The sequence below is a fragment of the Dreissena polymorpha genome, chromosome 1, assembly GCF_020536995.1.
Source record: "Dreissena polymorpha isolate Duluth1 chromosome 1, UMN_Dpol_1.0, whole genome shotgun sequence".
Classification (NCBI taxonomy): domain Eukaryota; kingdom Metazoa; phylum Mollusca; class Bivalvia; order Myida; family Dreissenidae; genus Dreissena; species Dreissena polymorpha.
The window spans coordinates 76,119,710-76,137,381 of record NC_068355.1 but is presented as its reverse complement, the minus strand read 5'-3'; the positions used below and the strand labels follow the sequence as shown (position 1 = coordinate 76,137,381).

General features: G+C 37.1%; 1 protein-coding gene across 4 annotated transcripts in view; it reads left to right on the top strand.

Annotated features, from left to right (window-relative positions):
* LOC127835587 (AP-2 complex subunit alpha-2-like) overlaps window positions 1-17,672 on the top strand; it is a 70,729-nt gene that overhangs the window by 13,731 nt on the left and 39,326 nt on the right. For all 4 annotated transcript variants that reach the window (XM_052362048.1, XM_052362040.1, XM_052362033.1 and 1 more), the window contains exons 6-11: window positions 903-1,032; window positions 1,549-1,650; window positions 6,854-6,962; window positions 8,053-8,275; window positions 8,706-8,802; window positions 16,680-16,817. In XM_052362048.1, coding sequence (XP_052218008.1) covers window positions 903-1,032; window positions 1,549-1,650; window positions 6,854-6,962; window positions 8,053-8,275; window positions 8,706-8,802; window positions 16,680-16,817 — 799 coding nt within the window. The remainder of the gene's footprint in view (window positions 1-902; window positions 1,033-1,548; window positions 1,651-6,853; window positions 6,963-8,052; window positions 8,276-8,705; window positions 8,803-16,679; window positions 16,818-17,672) is intronic.

The window sequence follows — 17,672 nt, the reverse complement described above, 5'->3', positions numbered from 1 at the left end:
ACATATAGTGCAATTCTTGTCCGGGCTATTTCTCAGCAACTAATCACCGGAATTCAATGAAACTTTATGTGAAGCTTCACGACTAAGAGGAGATGTGCATATTATCAGCGGGTTCTGGTCGGATGATTTTTCACAGAGTTATGGCCCTTTGAAATTTGAAATTTTCTATTAAAAATTATTGTCCCCCCAACTACTGTGCCCTCAAGACGTTTCCTTTTATCTGAATATATAGTGCAATATTGTGATAAAAAAACCTTTGGGGAGCTTCACCCGTCTCCGACGGTTTCTTGTATGTATAGGTCAAGAAGACAATCATAGGCAATTTTATGGGTCTTCAGCCCTTGTAGAATGTCAATGTCGCACTTCAACTTTATTGTATATTTAGCTGCCATCGTAGTCTGTTTTTCACATCTGCTCTGTACTATTTATTTATTACCCTATGATTTTCACAATACGTGTCTAAAGGTTTTTCCCATGGGAGCATGTGCAGAAGATATGAGTCATTCTTATCAACGCAAGGTAAAGGTCACACTTGAAGGCTGAAGTTTTCATCTGTATATTCAAGTCTGCTCTTTACATGTATCTCCCTTGAAAGGATCTTCCTTAAACTTGTCTGATATGTTTATCATAATGAGACAATGTGCAGAAGGAAAGGGACAGTCTTGCCTCTTCCAGCTCAAGGTCCTTGCTTGATGGTTAAAATTCAAGGTGGGATATACAGCTCTCCTATTGGCTACTGCCTTGAAGCATTTGAGTACATTGTGCTCATTTTCAATTTGGCGTACTGTATAAAAAAATATCACATCTAGAATCTTAGTAAAGACAATTTTGGGTTTACAGGTTAAGAAATGTCTTTCTAATATTTTCTTTTTACGTGAACTGTAGCATTGTTTCAATTCCAGGGACACAATTGACTCGGTGAAGCAGAGTGCTGCCCTCACGTTGCTGCGCCTGCTACGCTCGTCCCCTGACAGCATCCCAATGGGAGAGTGGATGTCTAGAATCATACACCTACTTAATGACCAGCACATGGTAGGTGCTCTTCCAAGTTTGGATACGGATTCTGGGTTTTGATTAAAAATTAACAAGTTGTGAACTAAAATGTTACCGATCAAATAACATTATGGACTATACACCAACTTAGCCTACCTAGGAACAATCCACCCAATTTTTTTTGCACAAGTCAATGGCTTTGTACTACTTATCTGTGAGCAATACACTGGTACATTGGTTCACAGTTATGACTACAGCTTAGCTGAGAAAAAATATTAAAGATAAAAAGTAGTTCATGGTCGTCTTATGTGCAAACCCTTAACTAGTGCCTATATATTTCTCAAAATAAGTTCTACAAGTTGTGTTGAAAATGACTATAATAGTTTTATTGTAATTTTAATAAGTACACGCTGCATGACCTGCATTTGAGACTGTTTAAGCCGGGCTTTCCCACATTCTCTGTATTATATTGGTAGAATTATAACATTTTCATGGCCTGTAGTTGTGTTTGCTTGGTAGTGCAGCTAATGTTGATGGCTGGTTCTACACTTACAGGGTGTGGTGACAGCAGCAGCCAGTCTGATAGAGAACCTGGTGAAGAAGAACCCAGAGGAGTACAAGGGCTGTGTGTCCCTGGCTGTTTCTAGGCTAAGCAGGGTAGGGGATACATTGTATTCCAGTGTTGTTGCTTTTTTATACGCCCGTATAAAATACGGGACGTATTATGTGAAACCCCTTGGCGGCGGGCGGCGGGCGGAAGGCATCACTTTGTCCGGACTCTAATTCAAATTGTATTCATCCGATCTTCACCAAACTTGGTCAGCAGTTGCATCTAGTTGATATCTAGGCCAAGTTCGAATATGGGTCATGCCGGGTCAAAAACTAGGTCATAGGGTCAATAAGTGCATTTTCAAAGGGGCCACTTTGTCCGGACTCTATTTCAAATTGTATTCATCCGATCTTCACCAAACTTGGTCAGCAGTTGCATCTAGTTGATATATAGGCCAAGTTCGAATATGGGTCATGCCGGGTCAAAAACTAGGTCATAGGGTCAATTAGTGCATTTTCAACGGCGCCACTTTGTCCGGACTCTAATTCAAATTGTATTCATCCGATCTTCACCAAACTTGGTCAGTAGTTGCATCTAGTTGATATCTAGGTCAAGTTCGAATATGGGTCATGCCGGGTCAAAAACTAGGTCACAAGGTTACTTAGTGCATTTCAAGCATTTAGCATGGTGTCCGCTCTCTAATTGAAGTAGTTTGCATCTGATCATCACCTAATTTGGTCAGAAGTTGAGTCTAGATGATATGTAGATCAAATTCGAATATGGGTCATGCCGGGTCAAAAACGAGGTCACGATCGGACACATAATGAATTTCAAGCATTTAGCATGGTGCCCGCTCTCTAATTGAAGTAGTTTTCATTTGATCTTCACCAAATTTAGTCAGATGTTACATCTAAATGATATCTAGGTCAAGTTCAAATATGGGTCATGCCGGGTCAATAACTAGGTCTCGAGGTCACTTAGTGCATTTCAAGCATTAAGCATGGTGTCCAAAACCTCCGAACGGGCGTATCTTGTGACAGTTTGGCACTCTTGTTTCTTATTTGGGCGTGTATTCAGCTGCATTCCTTCTGTAGGGGTAGAAAAGTGCAGTGAACCCGCGTTTATCCTGAAACGTCCGTTCCGGGGGAAATTTCCGGATCAACGAATCTTCCGGATTATCGAACCAGTACCGTTTTGACAAGAGTTTGATACTTACCTTATGACATACACCTTACATTTATGTACATTTACATACTTATTTCGCATCAAGAATGATATTTTCTTGTTATGCAGACATTTATTTAGTTTAAAAAATCAAATGTTGTTAAACAATATAAATACAAAAACGCGTGACCGAATTGTAGTACATGTACATGAGAACTGCGTGTATCTTGTGTGATACTGCCGCAGTGAAAAGACGTTGCCATGGGTGGCACGCGAGCTGTAAGCTGGTTAAGTCACAGAGTTGCAAATCAAGGGTGTTGAAGGCAAATGAAAAAAAAAAGAAAACTGCGATATTATTTTAATATCTTTATTTATAACCTGTCTCGGAATGTTGAAATGATTAAACTAGCGACATGTTAAAAATCATAGCGAAAAGTTTTAATGGATTGTTTAAATAATCCTAGCACAACTTTTTACGCATAACAAGTTCATTTTGTAAAAAGTCCGTAACTTTTGTTTGGCGACACTCCTTGATGGTTCGGTCTTGAAGAACAGTCATCATTCCTGTTCCTACGCATTTTAATCAGCGTCTTAATTGGTCGTGTGTTCAGCTCATTAAAGACATTAAAGAAAATCAAACATCAAACCAAGTGTGTCATTTAAGATGCATTGTGTAATGCCGACACCAATTTAAGTTTAAATATTTTTAAAGTTGGAGTCGAATCATGTTTAGGCACGCGTATTAGCTATCACTCATAAACACAGTTATATTTCACGCCTCGGTGATCGCACTTTATTTCAACGACAGGTTGGCCATTAAGCCTAAAACAACAATACTTCACGCCTCGAAGAATGCACGTTTGTTTATTCGGCAGGGGGTCGATTAAGCCCCCATGTTGGGAAGCATCCGTATTAATGAGACATAATTACAGCTAAATACACAGATCAGTGTCGCGAAATATATGTCCGGATCCAGACAGCAGGATTTCGGACTTAACGAGGGAAAATACTGCATAATAAATCCGTTCCCCTTAACTTTCGTCCGGATCACGAGTTTTCCGGACTATCGAGTTCCGGATAACCGCGGGTTCACTGTATATGTTTTGACTGCCTTAAATTCCCAAGTAAAGTCCCCCCACACCTCAAAAGAAAGGGTAAATAAAATGCAATTTTGAAATAATTTCCCTAGGTAGGTCTTTTGGTTGAACCTTAGAAATATAATTTTGGAATTTAAGTCAAAACAACACTGTTTTCATGCCCCGGGTAGGGTGGCTATAGCAGTTGAACTGTCTGTCCGTTTGAAAACTTTAACATTGGCCATAACTTTAGCAATATTGAAGATAGCAACTTGATATTTGGCATGCATGTGCATCTCATAAAGCTGCACATTTTAAATGGTGAAAGGTCAAGGTCATCCTTCAAGGTCAAAATTCAAAAAATACAATCCAAGGGAAGTAATAACCTTTAAAAGGGAGATAGTATCTAAACCTGCCAAATGATATATTGAAATTTTATTTCAAAGTGGCGCCATAGGGGAATTGTGGTTCAGTTAAACACATTTCTTGTTGTTAATGTCACAAGGTGAATTCATAGAATAAACTTGTTACCCATCGAGAAGGCAAATGAATTACTCAATTTTAATGAAACTAAGTCAGAACGTCTATCTTGGCAATATCAAGGCTAGGCCAACTTGACATCTTGGTCAAGTTGAGTCATGAACTAGATGTTACAATTAGTATTCACATTTTTAACTCTTTTAGCTCACTTGAGCACAACGTGCTCATGGTGAGCTTTTGTGATCGCTTTTTGTCTGTTGTGCATCGTCTGTCGTGCGCCGTCAACATTTGCCTTGTTAGCTCTCTAGAGGCCACATTTATTGTCCAATCTTCATGAAATAGTGTCTCAATGATATCTTGGATGAGTTCGAAAATGGTTATGTTTGCTTGAAAAACATTGCTGCCAAGGGGCGGGGCATTTTTCCTTATATAGCTATATATGGCTATAGTAAAATCTTGTTAACACATTTAATGTTCGATCTTCATAAAACTTGCTCAGAAGATTCATCCCAATTATATCTGGGATGAGTTCAAAAATTGTGCCGGTTGGTTAAAAAACATGGCTGCCAGGGGGCGGGGCGTTTTTCCTTATATGGCTATTGTCAAACCTTGTTAACACTCTAGAGGCCACATTTATTGTCCAATCTTCATGAAATATGGTCAGAAGATTTGTCTTATTGATATCATGGATGAGTTCGAAAATGGTTACGTTTGCTTGAAAAACATGGCTGCCAAGGGGCGGGGCATTTTTCCTTATATGGATATATATGGCTATAGTAAAATCTTGTTAACACTCTAGATGCCACATTTATAGTTCGATCTTCATGGAACTCGGGCAGAAGATTCATCCCAATAGTATATCTTGGACGAGTTCAAAAATGATGCCGGTTGGTTGAAAACATGGCCACCTTGGGGGCGGGGTATTTTTCCTTATATGGCTACAGTACACTGCACGCATTTTCCCCCAAAAAAGCGACTTTAGGCCTTTCAGGCCCTCTTGTTTGAAAAAAATTGTTCAGATTGTTTATGCTTACTTTCAAATTTAGGACAGATGGGAACAAAGCGAGGTCAACAAGTCAAACCTTATACACCCTTTTAGCCCGACTATTATATATTAAATATATATATAGTGGAGCTATCCTACTCACCCCAGCGTCTGTGTTTGCGTTGGCGTTAGCGTGCAAATGTTTAAGTTTGCGTACTACCCCAAATAATTTCAATGTCCCTTGACATATTGCTTTCATATATTGCATACTTCTTTACCAACATGACCCCAACCTATATACAAGAGCAGACGACTCTATCGAGCATTTTGTAATAATTATGGCCCCTTTTCCACTTAGAATATGCAACAAATGTTAAAGTTTGCGTACTACCTCAAATATTTTCAATGTCCCTTGACATATTGCTTTCATATTATGCATACTTCTTTACCAACATGACCCCAACCTATAAACAAGAGCAGACAACTGTGTCAAGCATTTTGTAATAATAATGGCCCCTTTTCCACTTAGAATATGCATATTATTGATAAATCTATGTTAAAGTATGCGTACCACCTTAAATATTTTCAATGTCCCTTGACATATTGCTTTCATATTTTGAAAACTTCTTTGCCAACATGACCCCAACCTATAAACAAGAGCAGACAACTGAATCAAGCATTTTGTAAGATTTTTGGCTCTTTTTCCATTATAATATGCATATTACTTTAGTTACATTGCCATAACTTCTTTATTTATGATAAAATTTTATTAATACTTTGACAAAACAACACTTACCTGAATACCACAATGGATTCCACCCAAACAATACCCAAAACCCCAACCCAGAATCCCTGCCCCCACCCCTCTCCCCCCCAAAAAAAATAAATAAATACATTTTGTTTTCATTTTTTTATTTTAAAGATCATCTAATAAATGACCACACCCCACATTATACCCCCTCTCAACCCCCCTACCCCCCCCCCCAAAAAAAAAAAATATAATATTTTTTTTCCCTTTTTTAAGTTTTGAAAGATTGTCTAATAAATTATTGAATATGAACAATTTCCCCATGATGGCTTACGTTATGCTGCCAAACACTCGAATAGTCGAGGGCGCTGTCCTCTGACAGCTCTTGTTTGTAACCTTCTTACCTTGAAACATGATCTAATTGTTCATCTAGATAATATTTAGGCCAAGTATAAACCATTGTCACATAAAGTCCAAACTAGGTTACCATATCAAATGGCCTTAAGAGTTAGTTTTGTAACTCAAATGAGCACTTTTGTGCTTATTATGATTTTATTTTAAAAACTTGACTTCCTTGGTGCCCAACTGCTTATAGCTGTTGTTTTGCTCTAGCTTGGCTTTGGCATATATTTTAGTATTTAGCTGTCAGTATGTGCTCTATTTGTGCATTTCTTAAGACTGCCTTATACAAATATTAAGGAAACAAAACAGATACCCTTGTGTTTTAACAAGTATTGTTGTGAAGCTAAAGAAACGAAAGCAAATGCATTTATAATTTGTCTTGCAAACGTTTATCTCATTTTTGAACATTAAGGAAGTTTCAATTATAATTATTGACTTGAGGTGTTCTTCTTCAGATTGTGACCTCATCCTACACAGACTTACAAGATTACACATACTACTTTGTACCTGCACCCTGGCTGTCTGTCAAACTCCTGCGACTTCTACAAAACTATCCACCGCCTGGTAAACATAACAAGTACCATAATTACTCTTTAGTTTTCTGACACTAGTGTTCGGATATCCCCGTTTTTGGCCTTGGACTGTAGATGACCCCTGCATAAATTGGGGTCACTAGGTCAAAGGTCAAGGTCAACGTCTTTATAAGTGTCAAAATCATTTCTGATCAATAACTCCTCAACCAATTGACCGATTGGCTTAATACTTCCCATGCCCATTGGCCTTGGAAAGTAGATGACCCCTTTTAAATTATGGTCACTAGGTGAAAGGTCAAGGTCACAATAAGTGTGAAAATCTTTTCCAATCAATAACTCGTTAACAAATTGTCTGATTCTTATGTGCATTGGCCTTGGACAGTAGATGACCCCTATTAAAATTGGGGTCACTAGTTCAAAGCCCTGTTTTTTTTGGGGGGGGGGGGCATATGTCTCCGACCGCGGAACTCTCATTAAATAGAGTGTGTCTATTTTTTCCAACTACTATGTCTTTGTCTTTTAATTACTGGACACCTGTAAAAACGGCAACCTAAATTTGTTTAATACAGGTAAAATAAAATCGAGGTTTTCAAAATTTAAATATGCTGATGTGTAGGATATGTTTACCAAATAAATCAATTACTTTTATGAAGGATATGTTTGTTTAACCAATATATCAATATCTGTTATGAAGGATATGTTTTTAGAATAAATCAATTGCTGTTGTTTAGAATACTTTTTCAAGATAATAGCAGACATAATTATTTTAAAATTATATTGAATAAAAAATAATATTATAAAATTGAATTTAACAATACCACCAATAATATTAATATGAGCCGCGTTCTAAGAAAACCGGGCATAATGCATGTGCGTAAAGTGTCGTCACAGATTAGCCTGTGCAGTCTGCACAGGCTAATCAGGGACGACACTTCCCGCTTTTATGGTATTTTTAGTTTCAAGGAAGTCCCTCCTTACTGAAAATCAAGTTTTGGCAGAAAGTGTCGTCCCTGATTAGGCTGTGCATATTGCACAGGCTAATCTGGGATGACACTTTCCGCACATGTTTTAAGCCCGGTTTTCTCAGAACATGACTCATATGTTAATATTTGCGTGCACAGAGGATCCTGCTGTGAAGACGCGGCTGTCTGAATGCCTGGAGACCATCTTGAACAAGGCTCAAGAGCCGCCCAAGTCCAAGAAGGTGCAGCACTCTAACGCCAAGAACGCAGTGCTGTTTGAGGCAATCAACCTCATCATCCACATGGACAGCGATCCAAACCTTCTAGTCAGAGCTTGTAACCAGCTCGGCCAGTTCTTGCAGCACCGCGAAACAAATCTGAGGTATGAACGTGCAGTGATAGTGTTAGTGTAGTTTTTGTTGCTCTGGTTAATCATTGGTTATGGTATTCACATGTTGTTTTCTGAAACCGGACTAGGCCAGATGGCCCTCTCATACATAGGATAAACCTTTTGGCTTTCAGGTCATTACTTTTTATCTTTTTTACTGCAAAATGGCTGTTATGTTAGAAGTCCTGTGACAAAAAGTGAATGTTAATTACCTTCAGACTTATCTAAACAAAGGTTTTAAAAAGGAGGGTTTTTGGATAAATATTAATAAATATCAAAGTCACAGATGCTCTTTTTGACATAATAAATTACTGTTAAATTAATTTTAATAGTATCTGTCTTAAGTTATTCAAGTTATTAGAATATTCAGAAATGTATGCATTATTCTTAAACAAGGACTGTACCCCGTGTTTGCCTTTTTCAGATATTTGGCATTAGAAAGCATGTGTTTACTAGCTACATCAGAGTTCTCACACGAAGCTGTTAAGAAACACCAAGAAACTGTTATAACTGCTCTGAAGGTAAAATCTTCTTTTTTATTGGCCCATTTCTTAGCTTGACTATTAATATGAAATATATATAGTGGAGCTATCCTACTCATCCCGGCCTTAGCATGAGCGTGCAAATGTTAAAGTTTGCGTACCACCCCAAATATTTCCTATATCCCTTGACATATTGCTTTCATAGTTTGCATATTTCTTAACCAACATGACCCCAACCTATAAACATTAGCAGACAACTGTATCAAGCATTTTGTAAGAATTATGGCCCTTTTTCCACTTAGAATATGCATATTATTGATAACTCTGTGTTAAAGTTTGCGTACCACCCCAAATATTTCCTTTGTCCCTTGAAATATTGCTTTCATATCTTGCAAACTTCTTTACCAACATGACCCCAATCTATAAACACAAGCAGACAACTGTATCAAGCATTTTATAAGAATTATGGCCCTTTTTATGTCCCCCACCACTATAGTGGGGGCATGTTGTTTTTGCCCTGTCTGTTGGTTTGTTGGTTGGTTTGTTTGGTCAAACTTTAACATTTGCCATAACTTTTGCAATATTGAAGATAGCAACTTGATATTTGGCATGCATGTATATCTCATGGAGCTGCACATTTTGAGTGGTGAAAGGTCAAGGTCATCCTTCAAGGTCAAAGGTCAAATATATAGCTTCAAAGCGGCGCAAAAGGGGACAAAGTGTTTCTGACAAACACATATCGTCGCTGTCATTCGCAAACCTCATAGCTCCAAAATTTTCAAAATATATTTTTCGTTTTTTCCGAATATATGAAGTCTGGCGCGTGTTTTGTGGTATATCTCGTAGCTCTATGCCAATCAGAGCCCTTGAAAAAGCCACGTGACGTGACGAAATGTTGTAGAATGATTGTTGGCTTTTTTCCCAGCGAAAAGTCGTAGCGACGCCATTTCACCTATAGGTACGTCGTTTCGTTTGGACAAATTTGACAAAAACGTTTTTATAAAAAAAAAAATTTGCAACTACGAGGTTTCCTATTAAAAAAAATGATACGGTTTTTTTCTCTTGGAAAACTCGCTAACTATCATAAGGGGACTGTACAGGGCAAGTTGCATAACTCTGGTTGGCTTTTTAATGGAATTATGGCCCTTTTTTGTCTTTTAAAATTATTTAATTTTGTTAAAGTTTGTGTTTAGATCCATTTTACTTCTAAAAAATCAATGCTTTCAAACTTCAAATACTTTCTTACTATCATGATGTTACTGTACCTGGCAAGTTGATTTTTACCTTGACCTTTGAATGACCTTGACTCTCAAGGTCAAATTAATAAATTTTGCTTAAATTGTCATAACTTCTTTATTTATGATCACATTTGATTCATACTTTGACAAAAAACACTTACATGACATACCACAATGGACTCCACGCAAACCATCCCCCACGCCCAACCCCAGAATCCCCCCCCAAACCCCCCCCCCCCAAAAAAAACAACAATTTTTTTTTCTCTTTTTTTTAAATATCATCTATTAAATGACCACACACCCACATTATACCCCCCTCTCCATGATGGCTTACGTTATACTGTCAAGCACTCGAATAGTCAAGCGTGCTGTCCTCTGACAGCTCTTGTCTATCAAAACCTTAAATAGATTCCAACCATTTTTATTAGGAATGATCAATATTGTCATAAATAGATAGAAAAGATTGTTCAAGCTTGCTATCTGATGAAGCTGGACATGAACAAGGTTTTAAGGACACAGGGCTCAACATTAACCTAAAAATCAACTTGTCCTGGCGGGCAAGTACTTAGAAATTCTACTTGCCCTAAACGTAAAGCCACTTGCCCAAACATGAAATATCACATTAACTGAAAACCTCATATTTTTAAATAAAGTTCAAAATGATAAACCACAAAACCTGTTTTATTTTTGCACATTTAACAAAATGATTACAGCAATTAAAGTCTAATTAAAGTCCAAATGTAGATTTGTGCCAATATTTGATTATTAATGAAATAATTAGTCATTCTCCTCCACGTCTTCGTCAGCAAACAGGTCTAGGTTGCCATTCAAACTCACTTTTCCATTTTGGTAAAAAGTTGAGTTTTGCTTCAATTCGTACTTTTTGGCACTTTCGGATGATTTTTCTGTGCATTTTTCATTAGATTGTGCAGAGACTGTTACTTGTAAAGCCTAAGCTAAATAAACAAGACATTTCTCGTCTGCTACAGTACAGGCAACGTGTACTTTGACAAACGCCACTCGTCGCGGTGTTCATTTTACGGTGTTCGCTTACCAAACGACCCCCGCGATGGGTGTTCAGATCAAATATTCGCGGGGGCCGTTTTCAATAAGGTGGACGTCGCGAATCACCGCGGACCCATTATATCTACCGCGGTGTTCATCGTGTTCGCTAAAAATAAAATAATTAAATATAAACGTAAATTATTGATCCCTTTCATTTTAAGCGGGTATTTACGTTGTTGTCAAATATTTATGAATTTATATAAAATGTGTAATAAACTTATTATATATATATATTTAAATATAAATTAAAATAAAAGTAAAGAAGAACGTGTCGAAAAATGCGAAATAAGCCAGATATTTAATTCTGAAATTTAAAACGGCTGTACAGCCGAATTCGCTAGCATGTAAACCAAACATGTACGATGTGAATCTAAACTTAGTTTAACGGTTTATTTGAATTCCTGCAACGATATCTATTCATACGGCGCACGAACACTAACTCCGATCCTAATGCAAAGACGAATGCTTCGGTTATTGTAGGAAAATATGTACGTCACAATCGACTCGGGGCGCTAATTTTCTTTGCTGCATTTTATGAAATTCGGCTTTAATGTGTAATTTTTCTTGCCTATTTTGTGTTATTGTAACATATTTTATCAATGTATTACAATTACAACTAAACACATATAAAAATCGTATATACCCGCTTTAAAGCGATAATGAATACAAGTAAATATAGTCTATTTTTATGTACATGATATTTTAAGTATTTAACGTAATATTATGCGCATCTAACAATATATGCAATGTGTATAGGTGTCTATCGCAACCGTCGGTTATTTTTTGGTGTTGTCACTTTACATAAACTTATATCTATGAATGCAGCATCAACATTCTAAAACGATATCCCGGAAAAATCAAAAAATCATTTGAATATCAATTGTACTTTCGTTATGATTCGGGGTACGATGTGAACCTAAATTTCATTTTAGTGCAGATTCATTCATACGTCACAAAGACACAAATTTGTTTTACGGATCATTTCGGCTTAGAGGACTGAACTGTCATGAAAAATATCGAATATTATATTTTTTTATTAACCACTGGAAGCAAGACGAGTTGTAGATAATTGGTCAGTTACCATATTTTAACTAAATATTTTGACCAGTTTCCCTTTTTCAGCTCAATTCAACAGTCGAAAATGCGCATAATATCAATCTAAAACATATTGGCGACAACAAAATGCGGTGTGTTCTATCCAGAAGCCCTGGCGGAAAATGTATGGCGTGACAGTGTTGTGCCTAAGGTTAATGAACTTCTTCGCCGCCAGGGTAGAGAGGAGAGACGAATGAGGAGAGATGCGGGCACATCTGCCGACATCAACGGGTACATGGAGGACCTGCACGGCATGCTTCCCGAGATAAACACCTCATGCGACACTTCGCTTCTGTCGCTTCTGAACAACAGCATGTGAATACTTCTACTGAATGTAAATTATGTAAATACTGTATATATTTTTCTGTCGCTTCTGAACAACAACATGTGAATACTTCTACTGAATGTAAATTATGTAAATACTGTATATATTTGATATTCACTGTGCATTTCGAATAAATACCGACTTTATAATGTTGTTGTTATTACGTACATACATGTATATACAGGATTCTATCTATTAAATAATGCAATGTTATATGCTAAGGGGAAGACGCAGGAAAAACAAAAACATACAATTAATTCAACATGAACGAATATCACGAGTTGTTATCAAATATTCATAACCTGATATGTAAATTTATAACCGGTAACAAATCTTTATAAATAATAACTAACTTGAAAACGAAGGATGACATGGGCTACGTTAGAAAGTAAATATTGATTAGATCAATATAAAATATCTTACATCAGATATTGTTCACAACTCGTCATGCAAAGCATTGAGAACAAGCGGAAATGTCAGCAGAAAAAGTCGGGAAGAAGCACAAAAAGTTACAAACGAACAAAACAACTCTAACGAAAATACCGCATGAAAGAGAATGATCCGGAATATCATTCTCTATATACATGCTATATTTACTAATTTTGAACTTCTTTCAAAGATCTTAAAGAACTTTATTTCAACAAACGAGTCCAGTGCTGAAATGGAAGAAACCTGAAAGACACAAAATATAATCTGTTAAAATACATGTATATGAATAGAAAAACCCAACAGTTTACGATTGCAGTCGTTGCAATCGACAGTTGACAATTTTTAAATTTCGTAGCATACTGATGCAGTACGTTATTTCAGACAGTACAGGCGGACGCAAATAAATTATTTAATACTCACTTTCTTTATAACTCTATATGTGTTGTTAAAAAACGGCGATTGAATTGCTTAACACCATACCAGTTAATAGACTTGATGATCTAAGCGCTTTAATTACGTTTCCGACTTTACGTGCTGTCCGAATTTAAAGTGATGGGCATTTTGTTACTGTTGAATTGAGCTGAAAAGAAACGGGTGAAAACAATAAGTTATAATGAATGTGGTATCTGAAATTATCTACAACTCATCTTGTTACCGGTTGTTTATAAAAAATATATATTATTTTCGATATGTTACATGACTCACCCATCCCTCTAAGCTGAAATGATCCGTAAAACCAAATTGTGTCATTGTGTCGTATGAAAGAATCTGCATGAAAACTACATTTAAACTCGCATCGTACATCGATTCATTTCTGCCGTAAGTTGTCAAAACGAAAGTACGTTGATATTCAAATGGATTATTTTTCTTTTCGGGATATTGTTTAATTATGTTGATGCTGCATTAACAAATGCAAGTGTATATCGAGCGAAAACACAAAAAATAAACAACGGTTACGATACACACCTACATTGTATATTGTAAATACTGTTAGTTGCCCATAATATCACTTTAAGTACGCATACATTTGCACATACATGTAGTTTATTATGTTCATTTGTACATTGTACATGTACATGTAAATTTAAAACTCTTGAATGACCATCGCAGACAGGTATTACATGTATCAATGGCCGCGCGGCATTGCGGTGATCACGGGTGTTCCAGTTAATGATGACGTGCAATCGCGGCGATTTCGGGTGTTCACCGAACACCGCGGTCAGTAGCGTGTCCGCCCCCCGCGAAATGTCACCCATCGGCAAAATTGAACACCGCGGACACGCGTTTTTGTCAAAGTACACGTTGCCTGTACTGTAACAGTACTGTAAACAACACGTGAACCGTAACAAAAATGTCAATTGACGTAAAGCAAAAGATTGAAAATGTATGTTGCAAAAAAAAGAAATATATATATACCAAAGCTATTTGTTGTTGTTTTTATATAGTTATATAATTGTAGTAGTTTCTTCATTACTGAAAACACCAACTATGCTTTTTGTAACTGAATAGTAATGAAAAAAATAAACACAATAGCATTTGAAGCCGATTTTTGGAATTCCAAGCTATTTACGGCGTTTCTAGTTTGGAAATGCATGCGCACCATGCATATTTAGTTCTGACTTCTTCAAACAACAATCGTCTAGGTAAACTCGTGCATTAGGAAAATAATTTGTGATTATTTGTACTATTTTGTACTATTAAATCACAGAAACACGTGTTTTTCTTTGTGTTTTTTTTTGCACTTGCCCGGGTGGACAACTAGATTATAAAATAACTTGCCCGCACCCAACTTTTACTTGCCAGGGGCAATCAGACAACCGTTTATGTTGAGCCCTGGGACATTTCGACAGTGTTTAGCAAGTTGAACTTGTAGAATATATGTTATTTTCAAGTTACTATGTACACTACCATGATTTTGTATTCTGAAAGGCATGGCCTAATGATAATTTTTTTTTTATATAGTTCAAAATGAAAACATCTTCGTTTAACCCAAAAAAAAGTTCATTGTAAGATTCTACAATTTCTTGTTTTAAAATTTGGTTTAATTTGTTTTTTGCGGCCTGAAAACATTCCTATAAAAGTTAGTGTTGTGAATGTTTTCTTTTTAGCGAGCTTTTGTGATCGCTTTTTGTCCGTCGTGCGTCGTCCGTTGTCAACAGTTTGCCTTGTGAACACTCTAGAGGCCACATTTATTGTCTGATCTTCATGAAATTTGGTCGGAACATTTGTCCCATTGATACCTCGACTGAGTTCGAAACTGGGTCATGCTGGGTCAAAAACTAGGTCACTTGGTCAAACATAGGAAAAACCTTGTGAACACTGTAGAAGTCACATTTGATGCCCAATCTTCATGTAACTTTGTCAAAATGTTTGTCTAAATGATATGTTGGTTGAGTTCAAAAATGGTTCCGGTCCGTTGAAACATGGCCGCCAGGGGGCGGGGCAGTATTCCTTATATGGCTATAGAGAAACCTTGTGAACACTCTAGAAGTCACAATTTTTGCCGAATCATCATGAAACTTGGTCAAAACATTGGTTATATTGATATCTCGGACAAGTTCGAAAATGGTCCAGATCGGTGAAAAAACATGGCCGCCAGGGGGCGGGGCAGTTTTCCTTATATGTCTTTAGTAAAACCTTGTTAACACTCTAGAGGCCACATTTATTGTCCAATCTTCATGAAATTGGTCGGAAGATTGGTCTCAATGATATCTTGGATGAGTTCGAAAATGGTTACATTTGCTTGAAAAACATGGCTGCCAAGGGGTGGGGCATTTTTCCTTATATGGCTATATATGGCTACAGTTTAACCTTGTGAACACTCTAGAGGCCACATTTATTGTCCAATCTTCATGAAATTTGGTCAGAAGATTGGTCTCAATGATATCTTGGATGAGTTTGAAAATGGTTACGTTTGCTTGAAAAACATGACTGACAAGGAGCGGGGCATTTTTCCTTTTTACATTTATGGCTATAGAAAAATCTTGTTAACACTCTAGAGGCCACATTTATTGTCCGATCTTCATGGAACTTGGTCAGAAGATTCACCCCAATAATATCTTGAACGAGTTCAATAATGATGCTGGTTGGTTGAAAAACATGGCTGCCAGGGGGTGGGGCATTTTTCCTTATATGGCTATAGTAAAACCTTGTTAACACTCTAGAGGCCACATTTATTGTCCAATCATCATGAAACTTGGTCAGATGATTTGTCCCAATGAAATCTTGGATGAGTTGGAAAATGGTTCAGGTTGGTGGAAAAACATGGCCGTCAAGGGGGCATGGCATTTTTCCTTATATAGCTATAGTTAAACCTTGTTAACACTCTAGAAGCCATATTTATTGTACGATCATCATGAAACTTTGTCAGAAGATTTGTCCCAATGATATTTTGGACAAGTTCGAAATTGGTTCCAGTTGCTTGAAAAACATGGCCACCAGTGGGCGGGCATTTTTCCTTATATGGACTTGTAAATCTTCATGAAACTTTGTCAGTATATTTGTTTAAATGATATCTTGCATGTGTATGAAAATGGTTCTGGTCTGTTGAAAAACGTGGCTGCCAGGGTGTTCACTAGTCATGAAAGTTGGTAAGAACATATTGTTCTAATGACATCTTGGGCTGCACAGAACAGGTCAGTTCCTTTGAATCTCAGGTGAGCGACTTTGGACCTTTCAGGTCCTCTTGTTAAACTTTCACCTTTATTCACTAAACCAGATCCTTCTTGTTACTGATAAATATCAAACAATGCTTTCATGTTCAGACTGAGCGAGACGTGAGTGTGCGACAGAGGGCTGTAGACCTGCTGTATGCAATGTGTGACCGCACGAATGCAGAGGAGATTGTGGGCGAGATGCTGGAGTATCTGGAGTCTGCAGACTACTCCATACGGGAGGAAATGGTGGGTTCATATTGGGGTAGTATTGTTAAGTTAAAATGTATGCTCAATTACTTCAGTTTCAATAGAGGAATTGCTATGCAACTGTTTGTGTAGGTAGCATACATGCAGACTGAGTTAGGGAGTGAATTTGTTGACAGTGAGGTCAAAGGCAAGGTCACTGTTACTTAAAATAGAGAATAATTTCCAGTTATAAAATAAATAGAATTGCGACACCTGAAGGGTTTTGCGGTATGAAATGATTAGGAAGATCAATATTTGTTAAAAAACGAATCCTTCTGTGCGTTTGATTACAGTAACCATAGTGCTTGAACAGATTATATGCATGTCACTATTTCAATGTGTGCCATTGTAACATGTTTTCAACAATTAAAATGTTGTATAATAATGATTGATGAAAATTACATAAAATATAAAAAATATTTGTGTATGCTTTAACATGTTTATTTAAACTTGATGAAGTATAATAAAACTTGGGCTTGCTTATTGAAACACTCTAGTCTAAGGGCCTAACCTGATTACATGGTGTTGTCGTGTTTTGTGTTATTCCATGGAAATCGACTAATTCTAAGAAAAATTGAAATATCAATGCCCAGTGAGTATGGTTTCCAGTCCAAGGTTGGATTTCCTCTCTGGGACCCTCTCCAACAAAAACACCAAGTTCAAGTGCTTACCAATAAAAGGAACTCAAATCTCTTCATAAGGCAGAGGGTTTGTTACACAATCAAGCCTCAATTAGATATGGGCCTTGCTCTGTGAAAATAGGGTATAATGCATGTGTGTAAAGTGCCGTCCAAGATTAGCCTGTGCCGTCTGCACAGGCTAATCAAGGACGACGCTTTTCGCCTAAACTTGATT